Consider the following 27,826-nt stretch of genomic DNA (forward strand, 5'->3'; position numbering starts at 1 on the left):
CCCCACCCAAGCAGGACCCGCTGCTGCCCCCACCCCCAGGATTGCTAACGGGATGGAAAGGGCCGGCTCACCAGGGGGAGCTCCCTGTCCACAGAGGGGAGCAAGTCATACACGTGTACATGTGCTCTATGTGTACATACATACACACGCTATACCACAGCCACGTGACACACACGTGCGTGGACACACATACCCGCAATACACACATGCAGTGCATTAAGGACTACCACACACAGAGAACATACATATGTGACACACATGCACGAGCACATACAAATGCACGCGGTACGTATACCTATGTGACACGTGCATAGACAATACATATGCACACAGATACACATGGAGTACGTGTGCATGACGCAGACACACAGACACAGACTGCATGATGTATAACACGTGCACGTACAGTGCATACACACACACGGTATGGTCACACACCTAGCGGGCACCTACATACACACAGAGTGAACTAGGGGATTTTAACGCCCACGGTCTACGGCCTCCAGGAAGGACAGGGGTCAAAGCTGCCCCAGGTCACAGGGCAGGACCGCTCCCGCCCTCACGGCTTGCACCTCTGCGGTTCTGTGGCAGCCACCAAGGGCGCCTCACCCCTACCCTCCGCGGCCGAATGAGCCGGCCTGCACCCCACTATTTGCCATGAAAGGCCTGGTGATCGCCGCCGCCCACACTTGCTCCAAAGGACCCACCGGGGGCCGGGAACAGGAAGGCGGCGGCCTCCAGAGGCTCTGAGGCCGGCGAGCTGGGGTCTGAATGCGCCCCCTGAGGGTGGTCTGCTCACAGGGCCCCCCTGCCAGCCCCAGAGCCCGGAGGAGGCTGAGGAGCCGTGGAAAGTCCCCCCAACACGGATCACCTACCGCCGGAAGCGCAAAGAAGGAGATGGCGAAGACGGAGAAGCAGGAGGCGATGGTCTTCCCGACCCACGTCTGGGGCACCTTGTCCCCGTAGCCGATGGTGGTGACCGTCACCTGCAAGGACGAGGGACAGCGGTTGGCACTCAAGCCCCAGAACCTCAGGGCGGGCGTCCGTCCGTCCAGCCTGAGCCCCACGCCCCATCCGAGACCTGCCACCGCGCAACAGAGGCCAGCGAGAGAGTCCAGCACCGAGAGGCCGGGCGGCTGAGAGCGCGGTGCTCGAGCCCACAGGGTCTGGGTCCCCCATGCTAACGCTGCAAAGGAAGCAAGCCCCAGCGTACACACGGGAGCTCGGCGCCGACGGGGGACAGCCTCCCCGCCCCGTCCCCAGGAGGCCTGCCAACCGGGCCACCGATGTCACTGTGCTCCGGCCCCCAGGAAGCCGGAAGCGCCCACAGAGGCCCACCCTCCGCAAAGAGCCCGGCCACGATGACACGCCACTTCCTGACGCCACCCCGGGCACCAGACGCTGCGTTTGCCCTTTTCTCGGAGGGACTCAGACGCAGCTTGAGCCTCCTTCCCCACGGGGCAGCTGTCCGTCCAGGGCGTGGGCCGGGACAGTGGGACTGAGGGGCTGCTTCCACCCCAGCCCCACCCTAGGCTTGCTCCCCGGCGGGGCCTCCGGCGTGAGCCCGACAACGCCATCCTGCAGGGACTCAGAGCCCACCCTGGCTGTGCCGGCCACGCGGCCCACACCTGTCCACGCCAGAGTCTGGGTGCTTGGGAAGCCCGCCCTGCGCCTGGCGGGGGGACCAGGGCGCCCAGAGCCCCAGCTCATCCCGTCAGCACACGCGCTCAACCCGTGTGCTGGGCGAGACCCGGCTTCCCCCTTCCAGGGCCCCCAGCCCAGGCCAAGTGAGGACGGCCCCTGGCGGCTCGGGGAGTTCTGCACGGAGCCTCCGTGAGACCCCCCCTGCCCCCTGAGACCGGCGGGGAGCAGGGCCTGGGGAGGCCCATTTCACAGATTCCACTGAACAAGGCCCAGGAGGGAGGCGGCGGCTTCTGCAGCAGGGTCCTTGGGGCCCGCACAGGTGTCCACGCAGACAGGGACAGGCACACAGGGCAGCTCGGAAGCCCCGGGGCAGAGGCGAGAGGCCCTCAGGAAGCAGGAGTGACCAGGAGTCCGGGCAGCGGGAAGGACCGCAGTGCGGGAGCCCGGGTTACACCAAAGCGCACAACCCGGGGGCAGCGCGGGTGCAGGCGCCCGCCCAACACCCGCCACGCGACTGTTCGTGGTCCCGGCTCCCGTGACCGCCACACGGGGTGTTTCCTGGCAACGTCACCGTCCCTCAGACACACGTCCACACCCGCTTCCAACGTGCTGCCCATGCACGTGTGCACACACACAGATGGCCTGACACAGAGACAGGGCGCCGCACACGCACGCCGAGACACGCTAAGGCAGCGACGAGGCACAGGCGTGTGTACGTACCACACATGGCGCGAGGTCACATAAAGAGGGGCCGGTGCCCACGTCAAGCCCAGCTCTCTCTAGGCCCAACGCCTCACACGCACACACAGGCAGCGCACACCTGGAGCGCGGCCTGGTACCTGCAGGGCGGAGCAGGCCAGCCTGAGGCCTTGGGCAAGGCTGAAGGCCAGCAGGCAGATAAGGGGGCCAGGGGAACCTGCAGCCCCTCGCCAGCAGCCCCCAGAGGGTCTGCGCCCCTCGTGTGAGGCCTGGGCGGCAGCTGCCCCTCAGCACCTGGGGAGCAAAGGCACCTCAGGGCTGCAGAGGGGATGGGGCGTCCGAGGCGCCGTGTCCAGTGTCTTCCGGAAAATGGTTCTCGTAGAATTATTTATTTGTGTGTAAACATACAGTGGGTCTATTTTTAAATTTCTAACTTTTATTTTCTAATGCGGTATTGACAGACGTGAGCCCCGTAAACAAAAGCTTTCTGGGGTCTTCGATCACTGATAAGGGCGTCAAGGGGTCCTGTGACTCCAAGTTCGAGAATGGCAGCTATGTAGGGAGCCAGGGGCAGGGTGACCTCTGAGATGGACCTGAGTGTGGCCCTCACGCCAGGGGGGGTAAATTTTAAGGGGTGCCGGGAAACTCGGGCCTCAAGACAAATAACACATGATACAACCTTCTAATTATCAAAATTAAGGCAAAAAAAAAAAATAATTCCAAGACAACTGGGAAACGGACGTAGGTGGGAGGAGGAAAGGGGTTGGCCTGGAAGGCCCTGGGGGCCGAGCGGTGCGGGCAGGCCAGCGGGTGGGGACGCCCGAGGCCACCTCCCTTCTCGGACAGGAGCACCGGAGGCGGGACCCCATGTCCTCGCCCGCCTGGCTGGGAGGTGCTGGGACTCCAATGGCCGGGCGGCAGGAAGAAGCCAGGGGAGCCCCGGCCAGGTGTCCCCCACCCTGCGGTGCAGGGCACACTCCTGGCTTCTCAGACTCTGCCACAGACCTTCTTTGTCAAGTTAACGACATCCTTTCAGCTCTTTGAGGAAACGGCCCATCCCCGCAGAGCTGTTTGTTTTTCCTGAATTCACAGACACAAGCAGCTCAGGAATGGGCCGTTTTATAGCCCGCGTGCTCGGAACTCGCCCCCCATGGCAGGCGATCCGGAATGCAGAGCTGCACGTCCCCTGGGCACAGACTCGGGGAGACAACTCAGCCGGGGTGCTGAGCCCAGGGTGCGTCCCCCGTCACCCGTGTCTCTCCTCCGGGGACAGGAGGTGCGAGGACACCTGCCAGTCCCCCCAACACTTTGCGTCACGAGAAGCTGGCGCTGCTGTCATTTTATTTCCTCCTGGACGCCGGCCTCCGGGGGAAGCGGGAGGGCCAGCCCAGAAGCCCGGCCCCACAGAGGACGCGGTCAGCCTGCCGCCACCCTGCAGGCCGTGGCCATCTGTCCAGAGGGAATGGGCGGCCAGGAGTGGGAGTGAGGACGGCGCCAACGTGGACACTAGGGGCTCGCACCAGGGGGGCACCTCCGTTTGGCAAACTCGTGACCATGCTGTGAGTTCGGGACCATCTGCCAGAGAGGGAAACTGAGGCCGGGGGTGGGTCTCACCACTGCTAAGTGACGGAGCTGGCACCAAACCGAGGCCTGCTTATCCCCAGGCCCCTCGCCGGGACAGCCGGAGAACAAGCCCAGGGCTAGAGGCTGCCGCGCTGAGGGCTCTGGGGCTCGCCCAGCCTCGGGCCACCAACCTGCCCAGAGGAGGCTGGAAGGACGGGGCCAGGGAGAGGGCACCTCGGGCGAGGAGAGGTGTGGACAGAGGGGAGGCTGGGCGGGTGGCAGGACTGCCTCAGGACAGCGAAGGGTGGGAGCAGCGGTCCCGGGCCCCAGCTCCAGCCATCGTGGGGCTGCCCCAGGAGACCCCGGCCAGGCTTGCAGGGGACACCGTGAAGGGGACAGAGGCCGGCACGTGAGGGCCGAGGGGACAACCTTGCCAGGCTTGCAAATTCTGGGTAAAAACAAAAGCAAACACATACCCCCAAATAAGCCCGCCTCCTTTCAGAAAGGAAAAAGTCAATAAACGAACAGAAACCCACGCAGGCCCAGGGCTCCTCGTCACGTGAGCGCATCTTCTCCCTATGGAAGCCTCGGCGCCCTGGCCGCTGTACTCACGGGGAAAGGGTGCGGACCGTGGGGACGGGGTCAAGACCTTTCTCCCGCCTCGGGAGGGGCCCTCAGGAGCGTCACACAGCGCCTGGCGGGACGCTGTGGACACCCCGGGCCCTGCCCAGGCCGCGCCCACCCCACAGCACGCCCGGGCTCGTGGCCCCTCACGCAGCAGACTCTGCCTCGAGGGCTCAGCTCCGGTGTGTCCTCCTCAGGGGGCCCTCGCTGACTCCCAGGGAAATCACGGCGTGTGGACCACGACCGACCACGGCCAAGCCTCCGAGAACGAGACCCCCGGGCGGCTGACCCCCGGCTGTGCCCCAGTGCCCAGCGCAGAGCGGGACTGCCGGAATGTGCCTGGTGCCCAGGACCAGCCCGGCCAAGAGGCCCAGTCCTCCAAGGAATGTCTTGGAAGCAATGGAAAGAGTCGCTACCTTCCTGGGATTGTGGTCCCCTCGGGGAGCCCCACGTCGGCCCTCGGAGGTAGACCTGCCACCTCCCATTTTACAGATGGGGAAACCGAGGCACGGAGCGGTCACATGCCCTGCCCTGGCCCCAGCGCGGCTGCACGGTGCGCCCACCCCTCTGCGCCCCACTGCCGTCCTGGCGGGAAACACAGGTCCCTGGGGGCCAGGAAGGGCCAACACACATAGGCGTGCACACGTGCACATGCGCGTGCGAAGAGGGGCCGCTCTGTGAGTTAAGGTGTTAGAGGCCGGGAGCCGGCCGGGGCAGAGCTGGACTCTGGGCACCAGCAGGGCTAAGGGCTGTGACTGGGCCGTGGCAGCCACGAACACTCGAGTGTGAATTAGGTGGCTGGGGGGGTCACTGCCTGTCGGCCAGCCTGGGGGTGCTGCCAAGAGAACCGTGGCCAGAAACAGCCCCTAAAATTCACAGCCAGCCTTTGCTGCATCCTCGCTGGGAGCCAGATACCCTGGGCTCTCTGTGTCCTCACTGACAACCCTCCCCAGCTCATGAAAGTAGGCACCCAGCTTATACCCAGGGAGGCTCGGTAACCTGCCCAGGGCCACTCAGCAGGCCAGCAGTGGAGCAGGATGGCTTCACACCACGCTCCCGCCCGTTTTACCGCACTACTTCCTGTTGCACTGTGTCCCTGACGCTGACCGTGTTTCTCTCCCTCGAGCTGAAGCTGGAAAGTTCTTACCCCGGATGACAAGAGCTGAACACCCCCCTCACTGGGCCTGCTGAGTCCATGTAAGAAAATCGCCCCAGGGGGTCCCTCAGTGGACAGTAAGTACAGAGAGACAGACCTGCCCTGTGGACCCCTACTCATCCTGCAAAACCCAGTCGTAAAGACCCTTCTCTGGCTGGGCTCCCAGAGCCCACGGTCTCAGCCCCATACACAACTGTCAACAGGTGCAGGATGGGATCCGGGCAGGTGGCAGCCCGGGGTCCTGGAGACCCTCTGCTCTTAGCTGCACAGCACCCCTGGGCTTTGCATGGAGTCCAAGCAGAGGAAGAGCCTTGAAGGGCTGGGGGCCCGGCCCACCACCCCCCGGGCCCACGGGGCCTCGGTTTCCCCAGCTCCAGATGAGGTCCTGACCCTGGTTCCACCCACTGGGCGGTGCCGACAGGCCTTGCATGTGAATATCTGGGAGGCCCTGTCCTCACCCAGGCCCCCCACTCGGCCCCCAGACCCTTCTGGCCTCACTCTGCCAGGATGCAGTCCAGCCTGGGAAGCCAGAACCTTCTGGAGCCAACAGCGAAGGAGAATGAACAGGAGCCAGACTCTTGTTTTAAATGGTGGCTGAATGCAGGGGCGGCTTCTAGCCTTTCCACTCTAAATTCTAAATTTAGATGCAGGGGGTAAACAGAGCCCGGCGGCCTCCTGATTCGAGAGACCCCCGGGCACTAAACAGAGGAGGCCGTGTTCGCAAAAACTGCTTTTCCCTCCACTCAAACTTTAACACAAACAAACGCATTTTGTTCCAAGGGCGAAGAAAAACGTCTTAAATCCTCCCCAACACCTCGGCAGCCAGGCATGGGGCGCCACACTCGGGGTGAGGGGGGAGCTCTCACACCCAGGTCAGGCATCCCCACCTGGGGTAGCAGGAGCGGAGGGGACCCTCCGCCTGGAAACCGAGGCTCGGTGAGGGGAGAGACATTCTCGTGATGTCCACCTGGGACGGCGCTGTCCTGGGCTGAAGGGTGTCCACCCAAATCCATGTCCACGCAGGCCCTCAGAACACAAGCCTATCTGGAAAGAGGGTCTTTGTTGATGCAGCTGGGTTAATGATCTGGAGAGGAGATGGTCCCGGGCTCCCTGGGTGGGCCCGGCACCCACTGACCAGTGTCCTGATAAGAGACAAAAGGTGCGGCCACAAACCCAGGAACACCTGGGGCCCCCAGAAGCTGGAAGAGGCGGGAAGGACCCTCCCCCAGAGCTTTCGGAGGGAGCCAGCCCTGCAACCCCTTGATCTCGGACTTCTGGTCTCCAGATCCATGAGAGAACGCAGTTCTGTTATTTTAAGGCACTCAGTCTGTGGGACTTTGTTGTGGCCACCCCAGGACACTGATGCACCCGCTGTCCTGGGGGCCACGGACAGAACCGTCTTACGGGCACATCAACTGATTCATTCACTCGTCCAGCAAACACCGGCCAAGCCTGGATGCTGAGGACGCTGGGGCCACCCCCGTGGCACCTACAGCCCTCCCGGCGGGTCCACACGCAGCAGTGGCCACTCCCCCCGGGAACCCGCCCCCCTGCCCTGGCTCCGCAGAGGAAACACAGCAGGTGGCCCGTCCCAGCGGCCCAGACGCCCTATTTTCAGGTCTGTCCCACGCACCCAGCCAGAGGTGCCGGTCTGGCGTGGACGCAGCGTGGTGATGGGCAGTGGCCCGGCCGGCAGGCCTCTCCCTCCCAGGTGCTGGAGGCTGCACCACCTGGTAGGCAGACCCTGGTCTGTCCGCCCCGGACGGGGAGCCACGGGGCACGGCAGGGCCGGGCTTGCTCCCCTCGTGGCCCACGAAGCCACGCAGAGGACAGCGAGGGAGAGCCACCGCCGGGCGCAGTGGCCAGCTGGCTCCGAAGCCCCCAGCCAGGCTGCTCTGGCTCGCGCTTCCTGAGCTGTTTGTCCGGGACGTGCCAGGAGCACAGCCCATAACTCGAGCCGCGGCCGCTCCACCCGCCTAGACAGCTGCAGGGGCGCCACCGCCGTGAATGGGAGTCGTCTGCCCAGGAGCTGGGCGGCGGGGGTGCCGGGCCCGCGGGAACAATGGCCAGGCCGGGGCCGCAGCTGACGGCGAGGCTGGGGCACCGGTGCCAAGCCGGGCACAAAGGGGCCGTTTTCCCGGCCGGCGGGCGGATGTTTGCACAGGTGTGCGAGCGGGAGCGGTGTTCGCAGGGGCCGGGCCGGGGGCAGCTCCGAGCGGCCGGGAAGGGGGGGCCAGTGCCAAGGCCGAGCACTGCTTATCAGCCGAGCCGCGGGCCGTCACCCACGCGCTTCCCACCGCGCCATCCGGCCCCGGGGATCCTCCCAGCTCTGAGTGTCCTGTCCCGCCACAGGACCTGCCTGTCACCAGGACGCGTCCCCTCCCCTGCCTGGCGCTGGGCTGTCCCACCAAACCTGCTGGGGGGATGGGCGGGGGGCTGCCACGCCCGGGCCCGTGGAGGCACAGGCCTGCAGGGGGGCCGGCAGAGCTTGCCTTCCCTGGGCGGCCTGGCACACTGGAAACTTCCAGAAAAACGCTGACTCGGTCAATATCCGGAGCCCCTCCCCCAACACGTGTGGACCTCACGGGGGTGTGGGTGGAGGCACGGAGCAGCTTCCCGCCCCACCCGGACCATCCGGGATGGGCCTCCCTGTGGAGGCTGGTGGGGAACCTGGGGAGAGAGTGAACCCCTATCCCCCTTCCGGAAGGAAGCAGGTCAGGGACAGACACGGCCAGGGCCCGGCACAGCCACTGCCTGGACCCGGGACCCCTTGGACCTGGTGCTGCCCTGAGGCCTCGGCCCGACCTCGTGCAGCCTGCGACCCTCTCCTCTCCCTGGCTGAGCGAGCCTGGACGTCAGCCACCCAGCCCCCAGCTCAAAGGGGCTCCCGCCGGCCACCCTCAGCTTCGGGCAGCTCGTAGCCGGGCCGGTGTCACCCACTCTGCTGCTCAGGCTGTTCTGGACCCCAGGCACTAGCCCCTGGCACCCAAGCGCACCCCATAGGGAAGGGGGAGGGCCAGGGCCAGCCCACGGCCCAGAGATGGCCCACGGAGCGGGCATTCGGGCTGCACCCCTGCCTTCCCCCACGGCCAGGGTCCGTCTGGGCCGCCTCAGGGCCCCCCGCACGTGCTGTTCCCAGGCCGGTAAGCTGCTGGCCACCCTGCAGCTGAGAGCCCAGGACCTGTCTCCCCACAAGGCCCGAGCGGAGGGTTTGTTGAGGGGTGTCCTCTGCGCCCTGAGGCCCACACACCAGTGATGCTGGGCTTCCGTGGTGAGCAGGCCCCGGGGGCCACACAGTCAGACGTCCTGCAGCTGGCGGAGACCCCTGCAACCACCCACAGCATGGCCATGTGCCGCCCCCCGCGCCCCACGTCTCCCTTCCCCACCACAAGCGTGATCCCTGGAAGGAGCCGGCCCACACTCCTGGCCACTTCCAGGCCGAGGCCAGGGTGCTGGGTGCTTGCAGGAGGGGGACACGGCACACCCAAGGAGCCCAACTTCACAGGCGGGGGAGCCTCCAGGCCCCCAGGACAGAAGCCGGGGCACCTCTGTGTCACCGCTGCCCGGGGCCGGCTACAGAATTTGCGGGCCGGATGCACAGTCAAAACGTGGGAGCCCTTTCCTTTTTCCCAGGATCCCCCGACCTGTCGTGGTGGCTTTTCTTTGCTCTACAAAGTCACGCTCCTTGGTGCAGGGATACCTGAGGGGCCAGCACAGAACCTCACAGACGCGGGGCACAGGGTGACGGAGAACCCGGCCCTGGGGAAGGCGGAAGTTGGGACCGTGTGCGGCCGTGCCCCCTGCACAGTTGTTCTCGGTCCCGCCAGACTTCCCTCCCAAAAGGCAAGTCCAAAGATAAAAACCTTAAGGACCCCACAACAGTGACTGTCAGGTTTTACGCGTCCAGCGCTGGGCCCTTCTGTGGGCGGAGCCCTGTGCCGCCCGCCCATCCAACTACAAACCTGTGCCCAGGCAGGGCTTCAAGCATTTGGGGGGGCTGTCTCGAGGCATAAGATCTTGAGAAACCAGAGCCCCAGGGCGACATCCTGGCCCCGCCCCGCCCTGGCCCAGGGGGCAGTGGCCGCGTGGCCCGAAGGTCCCGACTTACCACCCCCCACCAGAGGGCGTCCGCGTAACTGCCGAACTCGACCTGGCCCGACTCGTTCACAGCGTCCTTCTCGGCCAGGTACACGAAGTAGGAGGAGAAGATGAGGCCCAGGAAGCCGATGTACAGGGTGGTGATCAGCTCCTGGGAGACGGCAGAGGAGGTGTGACCAGCCGGCGCCCACAGGCACCCGGAGCCCCTGGGCACCCGCGCCGGGCAGACATCACAGGCAGCGGGGCCTGCCGGCGGCAAGCCCCAACATTTCCCACCAAGTTGACATAAATGGCAGCATGTCTCACATGCAGACATCGGACTTCAGAAATAACTTATTTTTCCCAGCTCGTCAGTGGCAATGTTGGGTCTCAGCCTCCAGGAGCGAGGCCAGTGCCCTGGACCACCGGCCCGGCTCTGTTTCCCACAGAACCTCGGTGAGATGCGGGGCTGGGCCTCACGAAGGGGCGCGGGTCAACCACCTCCGCCTTCACAGGGCTGATCATGATCTGCCCCGTTTTAGATTTCTGGGCCTCTCGGACCCAGTTCCATGTTGTATTTCTGTCTTTCCATCTGCCTGACAGTCTCTTGTCCCAGCTTGAGGAACGTGGGCACCATCTGCCTGGCAGGCTGGGGACACTGGCCCCTCAGGTGGGGGGCAGGACGGCCCAGCTGGCTCAGGCCGAGGCTGGGCCGAGACCCTGTCCTCCCACCCCAGACCACCCACCTGGCGGTGGATGAAGACCACCGAGCCCAGCAGCCTCCACGTGCCCCCCTGGCGGTCGACGTGCAGCATCCTCAGGATCTGGAGGAAGCGGATGCCCCTGCGGAGGACAGGTCGCTGTGCGCCCCTCCCCCGTGCGCCCCTCCCCCTCCCCCGTGCGCCCCTCCCCACTCCCGAAGCCCAGGGTCAAGGTGGAGGCAGAACACCAGGCCCGGAGCTAAACCTGTACATTTCTCAATTCCTTTGGCCCCCAGACCGCCTTCTGGGGGCAGCCCCAGGATCACCCCAGTTTACAGATGAGCAGACTGAGGGCCCCAGACTGTTAGGTCCCAGCCTGAGTCCCAGAAGTGAGTGAGCGCTCCTGCCCAACTCAGCACCGGCCCTGAGCCTGGACCCCGCCCAGCACACGGCCCCGCCGCTCTCACCCCCGGAACCGGGGAGCCCGCAGCCCCGCCTACCTGATGGCCGAGGTGGCAAACACCTGCCCTTTGGAGCCCACGCAGAGGACGACCATGGAGGCCACGACCACGATGAGGTCTGGAGGGGACAGCGCCACCGTCACCAGCCTGGCAGCTGGACACCAGCAAGGAGCCTGGCGGTCAGGCGGGACAGGGCCCCACAACGGGGACACGGAGACACCTCGACGGGGAGACCAGGCCCTCCGTCCCAGGCACGTGCAGAGGCCACGCGAGCCTACCTCCCCAGCCCTGCCTCGCAGGCCGCTGAGGGCAGTGGACGCCCACGTTGTGTTGAGCTTGACCAGAGCCCCTGCCCTGTGAGCAGCCTCTTGGGACAGAGGACCTGAGCGCTGAGGCTGGCTCCTGTGTGGGGGACCTGGGAGGTCACCCCACTGGCCTTGGGATCCTGCCCTGTCACAGGCGGCGGAGGGATTCTGCCTGGTGGTACTCGTGATGGGGGTCCACCTGCCAGATTCTGGGGGAGGGTGCTCAGCCCTTGTCAGGAAGCCTCGGGGTGAAGCTTCCAGGGGGGCGGGCGTGACTCACCGATGATGGAAATGGGCTTCCGGGCAAAGCGCAGCCGGCCCCAGATGCCCACGTACTTGCTGCGGCAGCCGGCTGACCAGAGGCGGACCACATACTCTGTCCCAAAGAACACGACCAGGACGATCTCCTGCGGGGACAGAGGGGGCGTGAGCTCACCTCGCACCCCTCCCCCGTGCACCCCTCCCCCTCCCCCGTGCGCCCACTGAGAAGCAGGCGGCCTGGGCCCCGGTCTGCTGCATCGCCCCCCTGGACAGGCCCAGGTCCACCACTGCATTCAGTACCACAGAAAAAATATTAGACACTATGACCAAGTGGGATTTATACCTGGAATGCAAGGACAGTTCAGCACATGAAAATCAACCAATGTAATACATGACATTAACAGAACGGAGGAAAAAAATCACAAGGGCTCTTGATCACAACAGATGCAGAAACAGCATTTGACAAGATTCAGCACCCTTTCATGATAAAAACAGTAACCAAACTAGGAATAGAGGAAAACTATCTCCGTGTAATAAAAGCCATATATGAAAACCCCACAGCGAACATCATATCAACGGAGAAAGGCTGGAAGCTTTTCCTCTAGGATCAGGACCAAGACAAGGATACCCACTCTCACCACTTCTACTCAACAGAGTACTGAAGTCCCAGCCAGAGCAATTAGGCAAGAAAGAGAAATAAAAGGCTTCCAAATTGGAAAGGAAGAAGTAAAATGATCTCTGTTCACAGACGATATGATCTTATGTGTAAAAAACCCAAAGATTCCATGCAAAATCCTGTTAGATCTAATAAATGAGTTCAACAAAGTAGGATACAAAGTTGATCACAAAAATCAGTTGCATCTCTATACACAAACCATGAACAATGTGGAAGGGAAATTATAAAACAATTCAATTTACACTAGCATCAAAAAGAATAAAGTACTTACGAATTAACTAAGGAGGTGGGACACTTGTACAATGAAAACTAAACAATATTGTTTAAAGAAATGAAAGACGACAAATAGATGGAAACACATCCCACGTTCACGGATTGGAAGACTTAATACTGTCAAGATGTCAATGCCACTCAAAGTGATCTGCAGACTCAATGCAATCCCTCTCAAAACCCTGATGACAATTTTTGCAGAAATAGAAAAAGCCCTCAAATTCACACGAAATCTCAAGGGGCCCTGAATAGCCAAAACAAGATGTGGTCCATCCACACAGCAGAATATTCCTCAGCCTTATAAAGGAAGGAAGTTCTGGCACAGCCTACAGCGTGGATGGACCTGAGAACGTTGTCAGCTCACTTCCAGCTGGTGCCCTGCCCTGTCCCCACCCCGCCCCAGCCCAGGGAACCCAGCCCTGTCTGGGGACTTCTGCCCCCACTGGGTGACAGGTGGCAGGCCCTGCTCCCGTGCCCGGCCTTGCCTTCCCCCACCAGGGAGCCCACCAGGAGGGGGTAGCCGGACACTGGCTCCCAAATATCCATAATTAGGATGGAATACTTACACCATCCAGCTTGTGTTTGGGGCAAGCTCGGGGGATAATGGGAGAAAATGTGGGAAATTTACCGCTTTCCTTTTGCAAGAAAGTTCTTGGTTCGCAACGTCAAGTTCTTCAGGGTGGGGGTATGTATGGTTGGGGGCACGTGGGGGACGGTGGAGAGTGAGGGAGGGTGGACGCTCGCAGGCTCTGTGGCCTCAGAGGGTCGTGCTGTTGCCACCTCTGTCCTCAGCTGGAGGGGGGCTGAGCCCACCAGGGAAGGGACCACGTTTACCTGCCCGCCGCCCTCTCCCCGGCCCCGGAGCATGCCTGCCCTGGTTGGCCCTGGACATGGATCTGCTGAGTGAGTGAATGAATGAATGAACGAATGAATGAATGAATGAACGATCAGACCAACGAGCGACCGAGGGCTCCCCGGTACAAGGGCTTCGTCTCGTGCGTGTGTTTCCCGAGATTCTGGCCCGGCCGGTCCTAAGTGGGTGTGAGGAGCAGATGACAGACAGGAGGCCCTGGCAATGAATGACGGGGTAGCGGGGTAGCGGCGTAGCGGGTGGAGGGTCCGGCTTCCAGTACTTGGCCATCTCGACAAGGGCCACAGCGCCACCACCTCTGGGTCCCCAAAGCTGAGACACCAGTGCTGGCATCTTCACAGAGGAGGGGTCACCGGACTGCTGATGGCCCCGAGGGGGCGGACAGAGTCCCCCAACGAGCAGTCCTCAGAGCCTCCATCCCAGCTCTGCAAATCCAAACACCATCGGGCCGATCAATCACTTAGCAGGTTTGTTCTTATTTTGATGCATTATTTTGTTACTTAAATACCTTCTCCAGCCACGTCCTAAGCATATTCGAAGTGGTAGAAATCTTATAAACATCAGGTAAGAGCTTACTTGCAGTTCAGTCTTGCAACAGACCTTCAGATAAATAAGTCACTCCCAGGGTTGGCTGTTGATGCTGTGTGTCTCCCCTCCCCCCAAATTATCCTGGCCTCGAGCTCAGAGCTACCCCTGCCCTCTTGGGGCTGGCGGGCTGGGGCTGGGGGACTCTCCCTCTGGAGGGGTGAGGTGTAGGAATAATTTAAAACAACGCTAATCCCCAAATCCCGTTTGAGTCTGGAATGCAGCTCGGGGCCGGGCTGTGCATTAATGTGGCACCGCCGGCATGCCGGCCGGGAGAGAGCCCGGACCAGGGCAGGGGAAGCACACGTTTGCTCCAAGATGAAATGATCCCCACACCGTCAGCCTCGAGCGCGGGGCAGGGTGGCACTTGGGGCCAAGGCCGGGGCATCCGGACTGGCCGCCGCTCACCGGGACCTCCAGGGCCTCCCTGTGGCCCCGGCCATCACCATCTTTTGGAACCACCCGTCCACTGACCTGGGTGCCGGGAGGGCGGAGAGGCTGGCCCGAAGTTCTGGACCTGCAGGGACTCTGGAATTTTTTCACCAGAGGGGCCTGGGCCACCCTGGGCTGGGGGCTGCTCTGGGGGCTTTGACTGGGCTGGACTGTCCATCTGTGGAGGCCAGTAGGCTAGGGCCTGCCGGAGGGCTGACCCCCAAGCCATCCTGTGGGGCTACCCCTGACTCAGGGGACAGCACCCCCAGTCCAAAGCAGGCTCACGGAATGGCAGGGCGGCCTCCTCTTAGCTCCGGGGAAAGGGGGACCAGCCTCCAGCCTCAGTGACCCAGACCCAGAAGGATGACTCCCGCACCCCTACCCCGGCCACTCTCCTCGCCCTGGGTTTTCTCCAGCCGGCAGGGGCAGGCCTGCAGCTCGGCTGTCTCTGCAGACCAGGCCCTGAGCAAGCCCCGGAGGGGAACACAGAGGCCTCAAACTCCCCCCAGAACCTGCCCACCTCAGCCCCTGCCTCCACAGCCCCGCTCAAGCCACCGCCCTGGCCCCATGGCCCACACTAAGGGTCAGGGCTCGCCCTGGCCCACCCGAGAGTCTGCCGCCGGCCCAAGGCACCCACCCCTCCCCACCTGGGCCCAAGTGCTCGGTCTGGGACACTGTCCTTCCAGCTCCTCCCCACCCCGCCCCCCAGGTCCCCACACCCTTCTCGGTCCCGCTCAGGCCCCCCCCGTCACACCTGACCCCTCCACTGATAAGAGTCAGCCCAGAGGCCCCTGTCCGTGAGCGCACGTGGTGCCTGCGTGCCCGCGTGTGAGCAGGGGTCAAGGATACCGGCCGGAGCACGGCCCTGAGCTCTGCCCCACAGATACGGGGAGAAGGGGCCGTCCTCGTGTCAGGGACCTCCGCTAAGACCGCAGTCACCAGAGGGACAAAGGGCCCCCTCCCACCTGGCCACTGTCCCTCAGACAAAGCAAGGTCGCCTCCCAGCTGCAGTTGGCCTCATGGACCAGGGACCTGTGAGCCGGCCGGGCGCCAAGACCAGGGCACAGGCCCGAGAATCCCCTGCCTGCGGGAAGCAGACCAGGCGCTCAGACGTCAGGGCCCCAGGCAGCCACGAGCCCCCCACCTGGCGGCCGGGCCCCTCCTTCTGTGAGCTTCAGAGCAGCGGGTCCTGGGATCCCCATGTGTCTCACAAGCAGCGGGGTTTGGGGTGGCTCTTGGCAGTATTATTTGTAAAGTTCAGAATTATTTTAAAAAACAAAGTTCCTAAGAAACAACTCCATTAAAAAATGGGTATGAAACTTGAATAGGCATTTCTCTAGAGAAGACATACAGATGGTCAAGAAGCGCATGAAAAGATGTTCAACACCACTGGTCATCGGGAAACGCAAATCGAAACCACGGGGAGACACCACCTCACACCCATCAGGACGGCTACTATCAGGAAAACGAGATAAGTGTTGGCGCGGATGTAGAGAAACTGGAGCCTTGCGCACGGTTGGCGGGAATGGAAAATGGTGTGGCCACTGTGGAAAACAGTGTGGAGGGTCCTCGAAAAATTAAAAATAGAATCACATGTGATCCAGCAATTCCACTTCTGGGTGTATCCTCAAAAAAAAAAAAAAAGAAAGAAAGCAGGATCTCAAAGGCATTTGCACACCCGTGTTCACAGCAGCACTATTCACAACAGCCAAAAGGCGGAAGCAGCCCAAGTGTCCATCGAATGTGAACAGATACACAAACTGAGGTCCATCCACACTACGGAATATTACTCAGCCTTAAAAGGAAGGAAGTTCTGACACAGGCTGTGATGTGGATGAACCTTGGGGACACTACACTCAAGTGAGAGAATCCAGACACAGAAGGACAAATCCTGCCTGATTCCACCCACGTGAGGCCCCTGGAGGAGTCACATCCACAGAGACAGAAAGTAGACGGTGGGGCCCGGGGCTGGGGGAGGGGAGTGAGTGTGTAATGGGGACAGAGTCTCTGTTTGGAAAGACAGAAACTGCTGGAGGCAGATGGTGTTATGTTTCCTCAGCAGCGTGAATGTACTTAATGCCACCAAACTGTGCACTTAAAAATGGTTAAGATGGTAACTTGTATGTTCTATGTATTTTACCACAATTTCAATAAAAAGAAAGCCTTTCAGTGGCTGCCAGGGGCTGGGGAAGTGAGGAATGGGGGCCACTGCTGACGGGTGCAGGGCTCCCTTTCGGGGTGCCGACTAAGTTCTGAAACTAGACGGAGGTGGTGGTGGCACAACGTTGTTAACGTGTTAAATGCACTTGAAAGTGGTGACCTGTGCGGCGCATGTGTTTTTCCACGACACAAACTTCCCCTGCCCCCGGGCGCTCTGCGCTCAGGCCTCTGCCTGGACCTGGGGGCCGGCCCCGCGGGGCATAAACAGCCGTCCTTGAGCCTCTGGCTCTTAATCTCTGTGGCCCATTGTTAGTTCACTGTTAAATGAGCAAACGGAGCACAGTGATTGTCTGCAAAGGCCACTCGGGTGCAGCCGCGTCCCCAGCGGAGGACAGCGCAGGAAGCGAAGCGCAAAGGCCAGGCCGCACTGGACACGGGCGGGCACTGAACCCCCGGGACAGAGTGCGGCGCTGGGCCGAGGGCGCCGGCCACCAACAGGACGCCCAGGGCCCTGCTCGCTCTGCACGAGGAGGCCCTGCCGTTGGGCAGACGGACGCTGGGACCCCCGAGCTCGACCAAGGTACAAGTCAGGGGAACAGCCCGCACCCGCCTTCGGCGTTTTGGGGTAACGGCAGTCAACAGCAGATCCGCAGATCCCGAGAGTCAAGATAAAGGTTCAGAAAAGCAGGTGCTTATCTGGGTTTTCCAGCCCCGGTACACAAAGGGGAAAGGGTGCGGATTCCTTGGGCGTTTCGTAATCCCCGTGGCACCACTGCCCACCCCCCAGAAGGGTGAAGGTCCACGCGGCCGTCTTATCTATTGTTTCGTTTTTATCAGCTCATGAATCGTCCTCATCCATCGGGAAAGTTGTCGAAAGCCCGATGTGTTTTGAGGCTCAGCCCTGCCCGCGTCGCCTGGTTCAGAAGCGCTGGGAACGGCCCCGCGGAGCACGGCCCCCGTGTGACAGATAGCAAGCCGACCTGGAGGTTAAGCCCCGCGCGTTGCCTGCGCTCAGAGCCCAGCTTCTCCGATGAAAGGGTTTGTTTTGTTGTTTTTGCTAAACAATAAAGGAAGCTCATGGATCCTTACCGTCATCGCCCTGGTGCTCAGATGTTACTGCTCTGTTATCTTCATAATGAAAGATCAATTTTAAAGAGAGTTGGAAGGTTAACTGCCGGGAATTAAGCGCTGAGCTTTGTGGGGTGGAGGGGTGGGGGCCGACGGAAAGCAGGAATTGGGGTCGAGGACAAAAGGCACGGCACCCTCCCAGGTGGCCCTGTGGATGCCAGACGTGGGCAACTCGGAGATGGGGCCTGGGGGACCCACTGCGGGAGCTCCTGGTCCCTCGAAGTCTTCCGGGTGAGAAGGACGCCTGTGCTTTCTGGGGTAAACAGGATTTCACCAGACAGACGGGGGAGCCTGGAGGAGGGGTGGACTTGGGGGCCAGACCACGCCACCCGTCAGGGCCAGGGGCGCAGGCGAGCAGGGTGAGGTCTCTGGAAGAGGTGCGGGCCGCCTGGCCCTGGCCAGGTGTCCCCATGGGGGGGCTGGGGTCCCCAGCACAGAGCCCGGCCGGCTGGCTCCAGGGCCAGCTGTTCCAACTCCACGTGGGACCCGATAAGCCACAGAGGGGGCCGGCCTCGGCATTCCCGGGAAGGTCAGCTGGCCGGAGGGCGCGGAGCAGGCGTGCATGCTCCTCAAAGGCTCTTTGTTCGGGGGCCTGAGGCCAGCTGCTCCCAGCCGCGCACCCATGCGAGGGCCATGGGCCTCCTGGTGACATGTGCTGGGCACAGCTGGCCGCCCTCCCCCCACCGCGCAACACCAGCACCACCCCGCCAGAGCTGCCCAGCCTGGGGCAGGCGCGTGCTGTGGCCCTGCACGGGGCCGGGATTCTGCCTGCCCGGGACCCGCCGGGGGGCTGAGCCCCACACCCCTCCCCACCCAACTCCCCGTGACCCGTAGGGAGCCCCTCTGCTCGGCTGTGTCCCCCGGGGCCACGGCCTCCCTGGACGTGCAGCCATCACCTTGCCCCTGGGCCCCTCTGCATCCTGCCCGAGGTCCCAGCGGCCCGAGGTGGCCATGACAGGGTCGGTGGGCCAGGCCCTGGGTCAGGCGCTGGGGGAACGGAGGGGGTGGCCCTGTGGCCCGAGGGGCATCCACGCTAGGACAGAGGGGGGCAGGCCGGGCCCCGGAAAGCGTCCACCCTCCCGCAGGACAGTGAGATCCAGGGCCACCAAATGCCCAGGGCTGGTGACCCGGGTCAGCTCCTCAACCCCGCGGTGCCTCAGTGACCCCATCCGTGAAATGCGGGTGCTGGCGGGACCCAGCTCCTCGGGCTGTGGGGAGGAAGGATCTAGAAGACAGGGTCGTGTTGAGTGGGGAGGCGGTCCCCAGCACAGGTGGGGAGGCCTAGAGGAGGGCCCAACCCAGACGGGTCTCACAGCACAGACAGCCCTCCTGACTGGCGCCCAGACCCCGTCTGACAGATGCTGAACGCTTCGCTGCCTGTCCTGTCCTGAGCTTGTGTCCCCCCTCCCCGACCAGGCAGCAGCACTCAGCCCAGGCCGGGGGACCCCTCTCCATGCCACCTCCTTGGCTGTCTGTCCAAGGCCGGGCCTAGTCCAGCCCCGAGCCCACAAGGCGCCCACCTGCTGCTCAAAGGGCCACATGGCAACTCCATGTGGGGTTTCCTTGCTCCTTGATGGGCCTGCATCCCCTCCCCAGAGAGGGTCGGGTCCCCTGGGCTCCCCCTTGTACCATCACCCACAGCCTCACGGGAGCCACATTTGAACACTTCACGATGATTCCACAGGCTGAGTGGCCACTGGGCAGGGCCAAGGATGGCCCACCTCCCACAGGGGCACCTCCTCCACCACGAGCTCCCCGGGAAACCTTCTTCCAGGGAGCAAGCAAAGCACAAGGACATCCCTGGAGCAACCCCTTCCTGCAGCCGGCCGCTCAGGACCCCACTCCGTGGAGAGCCAGCGTGCAGTGGGGGTCGGTCCAGGCCCCTCCAGCACCACCACCGCCCCCTTCGTCCTCTGTCCGAAGTTCTGCAAGTAACCACAAACCCCAGCGCCTGTCATTCCGGCCACAGCAAATGGGTCCGAGCCCCGAGGGAGCGGGTATGCGATGGGGGTTTCAGCAAGACGGGGGCCTTGGGGCACACCGTGCCCTGGCACGTTCTCGGGCCCGTTCTCGTGGGGGCCAGATCCTTCCCAGCATCGCAGGCTGTCGGGCTCAGCCTCTGGAAAAAGGCCGCCCGCCTGCGGCGGGGAGGAGAGCGGCGCGAGGTAATTTTAATTTCACGTGGACTGCCGGTGCCAACCCAACTAAAGTCACACGAGCTGCAGGTGGTTTAATGAGGTGCCTCCAGCCCTGGGACCAGCGACACGGGGGTGCCCAAGCGCCGCCCGCTTCCTCCCCACCTGGGTGTCCCCAGGTCAGCGGGCGGACGTGGTTCGGCGCCCCGACACCTGGCTGGCACGGGAGAGGCAGATGCGGCCGGGAAGAGGGCCCCCGGGTGGTAGTCTGGGCAGATTCTGACAAAGCAAAGCCTGCTCGTCCCCCAACCCCAGGGTGCCTGGCAGACGGTGGGCACTCAGGAGGCATTTGGTAAAAAAAAAAAGAAAAATGCGTGTGTGTGTGTGTTTACACAAAATATAGCCTATATATTTTACTGTATTATTATTTGCTTTTCACGAGTGAATTTCAACCACCCTGGGGAGATGCACTTGTAAAGACAACGAAGCCACTGTCAAGTGACGTGGGCAACAGCGTGGAAACGACAAATGTCCCCTGTTGGTGTTGGGCCCGGACGGGGGCCCGGGAAGCGCCCTCCTGCACGCAGAGGGGCTGCTTTCATCACTGAACACGGCCTGCATGCTCCCCACTGGCCTCCTCTCCCTGACGGCCACGTAGGAGAGTGCTGCTTAATCCCCAGATAGTCAAGCCTTTTTGGTGACCTTGTAACCATTTATTTCTAATTGTATTGGGCTTTGATGAGAAAATGTAAACAGCTAAGTCTCAATTTTTCAAAGTGTGTTAGGTGTTTTTATGGCCACACAAAGTGACTGGTCTTTACAAGTGTTCCATGGGCGTAAACAAATAAAACACCTCTGTGATTAGGATCCATAGCTACAGTGCTGGTTTTGAAATGTGGTCCTGAGTCTGCTTCTCCTCCCGCTGCACCTGGGCTCTGTGAAGGCCAGACAGAAGAAGAGGGCCAAGTGACAGTCCCCAGGCCTGTTCGCCTCCCATCTCTTGGAACCGAGCCGTGAGGAAGACATGCAGCCCCAGGGAGGCCCAGGGGAAGAGGGCTTTCCACCATGCGGCCCACCACCCCGGAACTAGGGCCTGTAGCCCCAGCTGACTCCAGGCAGGGCAGAGGGGATCCGTCCCCACGGACCCTAAGCTCTTCGTGATGGTTGTTTGAAGGAGCCACATTTGGGGATGCTTGTTGCCTGGCTATAGGTAACAGGGACTTATTTGGGCTTACTGTTGGAATCTGAAATTGCTCACAGTTGCAAAGTGTAACCATCCGTGTCTCTACTGATTTTTTCGTCTGCTAGAATCGTCCTGTGCTGAGAAAGATGCATTAAAATTTCCCGTGAGTATCACAGTCAACCCCTGCATTTCCAATAGCGCTTGCTTTACATATTTTGTTATGCTCTCTGATGCATAAAAGTTTTCTCCCCTAGAAATGGTGCCTTGTCCAGGCCGGTCTCAGCACGGACCCTGATGCTGTCCACCCTGCTTTTGTTTTTTCCTTTTGTGTGCACTTGCTGGGCATCACTTTGGCCACCCCTTCATTTTTCAACTGTCATCACCAGTTTGCTTGACTGAATTCCTCTGAACAATGTATTTGTTAAAAATAAAAACCCTTCTGACAGTCTCTGCCTTTTAACAGAGGCATTCAAGCCATTCACATTTAGTGTAAAATTGGATATGTCTGGCTTCTTTCCACTTTACTGTCTATTTGCTATTTCACTTGGTTTGTTTCTTTCATTCTCTTCATAGTCATCAAGTTGATCAATATATTACTCATTTCCTTTTTATTCAAGAATTTGGGAGTTTCACTGAACCCTTCCATCCCATCACTGTGATCCTTTGGTTCCTTAACTCGTAACCAAACCTGCTCCGGCCTAGGAACAGTTTCCACTGTAGAGTTTCCCCTACGGCTGTCTCCCCAGTGAGGCAGGAATTGGCATGACTTTGTTCCTGTCAGTGGCTCTGTGGGTGAATAAAGCATCTCCAATGTTGCTTTTATAGACCCCATAAAACCCTGCACCTTTTGCGAGAACGCTAACTTCACCCTGCAGTCAACTAGCATCCTGTGGTCGGACACAGACGGTGGGGACGTGGCAGGGAGCAGGCGTGGCAGGTGGGGTCTCTGGGACAGGACTGAGGACAAGTGATGACTTCATTATGGGACCTCTGCATGCTGTGAGGAGTCTGCTTTCCTTCCTTACAGCCACTCTGGCAACTGCCTGCTGTGATGATGAGAGATGGAGGGCCCACCAGGCTTCAGAATCTCAACGACTCTGGCAACCAAATAAATTCATTATTTGGTTTTTGCTTCCACATTTCAAGAGGCGAAACTCTCCACGTGCCTGCACTTAGGTATCTGGGAACGTCTTCCTCGCAAGCAGATTAAAAAAAAGAAGGAAACGACCCATCCTTCGTTTCCTTCCTTCATTTATTCATCCTGGTCCCAGCACAGTGACCCCCGCCCCCCAGAACTGCTGGGCCAGCTTGCCATCTTCCCAATGCTGGAAACACCAGAGCCCGATCCTTCGCCCATCCAGCTGCGCCTACTGTGTGCCAGGCGCTCTGTGTGGACCCCATCCTTGATGCACATTCACGGGCCTGCCCCCGAGAGCACCTGACATCTCTGTGAGCCACTCAGCGCACTCCTGCTGGGCACCTGGATGCCCAGCCCATGCCCGAGGCCACCCTCCTCCTGGGGGCTCAGGGAAGAGCACAGAGGGCTGGGGCAGCAGCTATGTCCACACGGCCTCCTTTCTGTCCTCAGTGGCCACCTCTTTCCTGGGCCTTCGCCTCTGCAGCTCCTCCCCTGCCCCTCAGCCCCCTTCTCCCCTTGGTGCCACCTTCACAGGGGTCTGCTGGCCCGTCCCCACCACCAGCTTCCTCTATCACCCAGTCCTCTCATCATATTAGAAGCCCCCGGTGTCCCCTCACGAGGTCACCGTTGTCACAGTGGGATGCAGGGCCGCAGCACAGGAACCTCTCCCATCTCACTCTGGCTGAGTCCTGGGCTCTGAGCACAGCACCAAATCCAGGACCCGGGCTGGGCCGTTAGAACCACAGGCGACAACAGTCCCTGAGGGCTACCTGCCCCTCACGCCAACAGAGGCAGGTCAGAATGACCCCCAACCTCCCTCACTCAACAAGTCTGCCCCACTCGGGCACCATTCGGGGTTGACGTGTGTCCCTCCCAAATTCGTAAGTTGAAGTCCTGACCCCTCAGAATGTGACCTTATGTGGAAACACGGTCATTGCAGGTGTGATTAAGTTGAGGTTACTCGGATGGGCTCCTAATCCAATCCGACTGGTGTCCTTATAAACGGGGGACATTAGGACACAGACACACACAGGAGAAACCCCATGTGAACATGGGGAAGCAGAGATCAGGGTGATGCTTCCACAAGCCAAGGAATGTCCCTGGTCACCACCGAACCACCAGAGCTGGGGGAAAGGCCCCCTCCCAGCCTCTCGGGGATGAAAACCCTTCCTAAGGATCCGGTCCAAGCGCTGTGTTGCACTCAGGCTGCTCCCACCCGCGTGTGCGCGAGAGCACGTGCACGTGTGTGCGCTGCGCACGGGCCGCTCCTCTGTGTCCTGAGAGCTGGGGACCTGCTCTGATGCTGCACGTCTAGAGATTTTAATGACAGGCGTGAATTTAAACAGTTTTTTTTTTTTTTCTTTCCTTTCAGGAACCCCCCGCACCTTGATCACGAACTCCTGGCCTGAGGGGGCAGCAGTGGTGCCAGCGGCTCCAGCTTGACACCATGGCCAAGCCAAGGGTCCCTGGGGACGTCCAGGCTGTAGGCCCTGAAGCTTTGTCCTCCTGGGAAGGGGCCCCGGAACATCGGCCGCCCCTTTCCCACTCCGTGGAAAAACTCGTGCTGCTGGCGGCCAGCAGAAGAGAAGCCAAGGCCCCGGGTGGGAAGAGGGGGCGTGGCGGGAGAGGCACCGGGGCTCCGAGCAGAGGAAAGGCAGGTGGGGGGTTCGGGGAGGCAGGTCCTGAGCCCCAGACAGGAGTGGCCGGCGGGGGCGGGAGGGAGGCCGCCGTGCCCACGGCGGCACCGTCAGCTGCCCGGCAACCAGTTCTACACGTATTTAAAGCAGATCCCCCATCTTCCCCGGGCGGAGGGACGCTGCTTCTGTCTGCAGGCCAGCTACACAGGGTTGACTTTCAGCCCAGGAACCCCACTGCTGAGGGCTGTGAACCCCAAAGAAGCCCCGCCCCACCGATCGCTGCCTTGGCCACTCGGCTCGGGGAGGAGGACCATGGTGGGGGCGGATTTTCTCTGCCGAGCTTCTCGAAGTGTGTTATTGAAGAGTTGACCCAGAACTCGAAGCTGACCACAGCGGAGACTCGGGGATGAAAACCCCTCCTAAGGATCTGGTCCAAGCGCTGTGTTGCACTCAGGCTGCTCCCACCCGCGTGTGCGCGAGAGCACGTGCACGTGTGTGCGCTGCGCACGGGCCGCTCCTCTGTGTCCTGACAGCTGGGGACCTGCTCTGAGGCTGCACGTCTAGAGATTTTAATGACAGGCGTGAATTTAAACAGTTTTTTTTTTTCTCTCCTTTCAGGAATGTTTTAAGGGATTGAGAGGAAATTGTGCACGGATTTTGCTGTTTCAAGAGCTGATATATGAGCAGCTTCAGACAACGTGTGTTGTTTCAGGGCCGAAGTTTACAGAGTAAGAGTGTGACACAAAGGCAGACGCGCCGGGGACTCGAGAGCTGGCTACTTGGATTTCGCTCCTCGGAGAAGGGGCTGCCTTCCCGAGGAGCAGAACGGGAAGGAAACGGCGAAAGTCTGATCTTCAGACCCCCATGTCCCCGCCCCCCGCCCCGACGGTGACCTGTTCCCAGAGAGCTGGGGCAGCCAGCAGCCCAGGGGATGGGAAGGGGGCTTGGAGCAGCTCTGGGCCAAAGGCCACCAGCCCGTGTCCCCTCTCGGGGCACCCAGGAGGCCCCCTGCATTCGGACAGCTGCGTGCGGATGCTACAAACCCCACGGTCCCTAGGCCGCCCGGGAGTGACACCCATCACAAGACGGTCTCGTCCCCAGTCTGGGCTGGGGCTCCGGCTCCTTGGGGACAATGTCTTCAAAGACACAAACTATTGAAAGTTCCCTGAGAAGAAAAAGAGAACCCGAATAGCCCTGGATCTACGAACGACACTGAATTCCTAACAGAAAATTTTCCCACTCAGAAAACTCCGGGCCCAGATGTCTTCCCATGCTCTACCAAACACCCACAGAGAAACACAGCAATTCTACACTAGCTCTGCCTAAACCGAAAAGCAGGGACACTCCCCAACGCATCCTACGAGGCCGGCGGTACCTAACGCCAAGAGCAGTGATGTTACAAGCAAACCACAGACGCATCCCTCGTGAACACACAGGTAAAAACTCCATGCTAAATTTTAGCAAATCAAACCCAGCAATATATTCTTTTAAAATGCATCGTGACCAAGTGGCCTTTATGTTAAGAATTCAGGGTTGGTTTACATTTGAAAACCTGTCAGTATAGTTCACCATAGTAAAAGTCAGAAAACACAGAGAATCATCTCGATAGATACAGGAGAAGCGTCTGACGAAATCCAATAGCCACGCTCGACACATGCTCTAGTCCCAGCAAACTAGGAAGAGAAGAACTTCCTCGGCAGACAAAGGGCACGTATAAAACCCCAAAACTACGATCATGCTTAAGGGGGAGAGACCACTTGTCTCCCCACAAGATCAGGAACCAGACAAGGACAACTTCTCTCTCCTCACGACCAAATCTTGTCGTGGAGGTCCCAGCTGGGCCATCAGGCAAGAAAGAGAAATAAAAAAACAGAGAGATTGAAAAGGGTCCCAGCCAGCGCATCAGACAAAAACAAGAAATAAAAGGCACAGAGATGGAAAAGGAAAAAACAAAGCTGACTTTATTTGGGACACCATGCTCATCTCCACAGAAAATCCTAAAGAATACCCCCCCCCAAAAAAAAAAAAAGCTTCCAGAACTAATAAGGTTAGCAAAGCCATAGGATATGAGGTTGACATACAAGCAACAAACAATCCAAAAGTGAAATTGAGAAAACGATACCATCTCAGTAGCTTCAAAACCAAGAAGTACTCGGTACCAAGTCTCACAAATTACATGTGAGATCTGTGCCCTGACAACTAGAAAACACAGATGAGTGATATTTAAAAATATCTAAATAGGCACAGAGATCCATCATGTTCAGAAAACTCGGCTTTATTACGATGTGTTTGATACCTGAATTCACCTAACGACTCACCGCAGTGCTAATCAAAATTCCAGCAGGATTCTGGGGTAGAAATTAACAAACCGATTCTAAGATGGAAATGCAAAGGACCAGAATTGCCAACATACTTTTGAAAATGAACGAAATTGAGGGATTAACACAGCCTGATTTCAAGGCTTACGATAAAAGCCACATGAATCAAGGCAGGGTGATGGTGGCAGAACAGATTAGAAAGTCTAGAAACAGAGCCACGCAGATGGTCGACTGATTTTCATCAAAGGTGTCAAACTAATTCGATGGAAACAAGGAGCTGGAAGAACTGAATAACCGCATGCACAAAAGATTTCACCTCCATCCATACCTGTCACTGTATATAAAATTAAACTCAAAATGGATCACAGATCTAAATATAAAATGTAAAACTATAAAATATCCACAGAAAACATAGGAGAAAACTCTCGGTAACCTTGGATCCAGCAAATAGTCCTTAGACAGAACACAAAAAGCATGAACCTTGGAGAGGGGGAAAAAAAAAAACAAAAAAAATCCCTGAAAAATTGGACTTCATCAAAATTAAAAACTTCTGTTCTTTTGAGAGATGATGTTAAGGAAAAGCAAAGAGAAGCCACAGATCGGGAGAAAATAGTTGCAAAACAGAAACCTCACACTGAAATCTACTATCTAGACTTATATGTAAAATATATAAGCAATGCTTACAGCTCACTAATATGACCAATGACCCAGTTACTCGGATGGGCAAAAACTGAACAGACGCTGGGTCCAAAAAGACATATGAACAGCAAGTGGGCACACAGGGAGATGCCCCACGTCATCGGTCGCCAGGGAAATGAGAGTAAAGCGACGGAAGGGGCCACACACCTGTTAGAACGGCTAAGGCGTACGATTCGGGCAGTATTAAGTGCTGATGGGAACGCGGATGATGGAAACAGACTTAGATGGAAGGAAGGAAAAAACAGAGCAAAGCGTGGAGAACAGTTTGCAGTTTCTTAGAAAGGTCAACATGCATCTAGCCCATGGTCCAGCATCCCAGGGATTTACCCCAGAGAAATGAAGACATATGACCACTCAAAAACCTGACGGCAGTAATCAGGGTGGCTTTAATCATAACAGCCGAAAACTGGAAACAGCTCAAATGTCCATCAGCCCGCGAACAGATAAACAAACTGGGGTACATTTTATCCTTTCCAATTAAAAGGAAACAAATTACTGAACGCAGGCCACAACATGGATGAAGCTCAAATGTGTTCTGCTCCGTGAAAGAAGCCAGACACAAAGGCTACAGAACTCAGGATGCCTTTCAAATGACGTCCTGGAAAAGGCAGGACCATGGGGACAGAAAACATCCGTGATTACCAGGTGCTGGGGGCGCGGGGGCGGGGGGGGGGAGGGCTGCCAAGGGCACAGAGGGACTTTCGGGGGTGGTGGGAATGTTCTAGGTCTTGATTGCGGTGGCGACTCTAAGACGGTGAAGGTTTGCCAGGGCGCGCTGACCTGTACACCTAAAGAGGAGAACTTTCAGCGAACGAAAATGAGACGGAATGAGAAAAATCACCAAACCAACCTAAGAGATGGACAAAAAAACGGATAGTTTCTTAAAAGACAAGTTCACATATAAGGAGAGCTGCACTAAATCGAAGATCTGCTTTGGGGAGGCTTTTTTAAAACCACCCTGAGTGAGAAATTGGTCCCCCGTCTGCCCAGAGTAGATGCCTGACCCTCCCCAGCCCCACCGAGCTCGCCCGGCCTCCTCCACCCCTGCTGACTGCAGCCCCCAGCCTCCAGGGCATAAAACACTCTCCGTCAGCGGGACCCGC

At 59.6% G+C, this 27,826-nt stretch overlaps 1 protein-coding gene across 5 annotated transcripts in view; it reads right to left on the reverse strand.

Annotated features, from left to right (window-relative positions):
- Positions 1-27,826, reverse strand: part of KCNQ1 (potassium voltage-gated channel subfamily Q member 1) — a 350,251-nt gene that overhangs the window by 244,589 nt on the left and 77,836 nt on the right. For 3 of the 5 annotated variants that reach the window (XM_059932316.1, XM_059932315.1, XM_059932317.1), the window contains exons 3-7: positions 11,511-11,637; positions 10,965-11,043; positions 10,510-10,606; positions 9,795-9,935; positions 876-986 (exon numbers count right to left, since the gene is read on the reverse strand). In XM_059932316.1, the coding sequence (XP_059788299.1) occupies positions 876-986; positions 9,795-9,935; positions 10,510-10,606; positions 10,965-11,043; positions 11,511-11,637 (555 nt within the window). The remainder of the gene's footprint in view (positions 1-875; positions 987-9,794; positions 9,936-10,509; positions 10,607-10,964; positions 11,044-11,510; positions 11,638-27,826) is intronic. The other 2 variants (XM_059932319.1, XM_059932318.1) reach the window with 1 other exon arrangement.

Source organism: Balaenoptera ricei, chromosome 8, assembly GCF_028023285.1.
Source record: "Balaenoptera ricei isolate mBalRic1 chromosome 8, mBalRic1.hap2, whole genome shotgun sequence".
Lineage (NCBI taxonomy): Eukaryota > Metazoa > Chordata > Mammalia > Artiodactyla > Balaenopteridae > Balaenoptera > Balaenoptera ricei.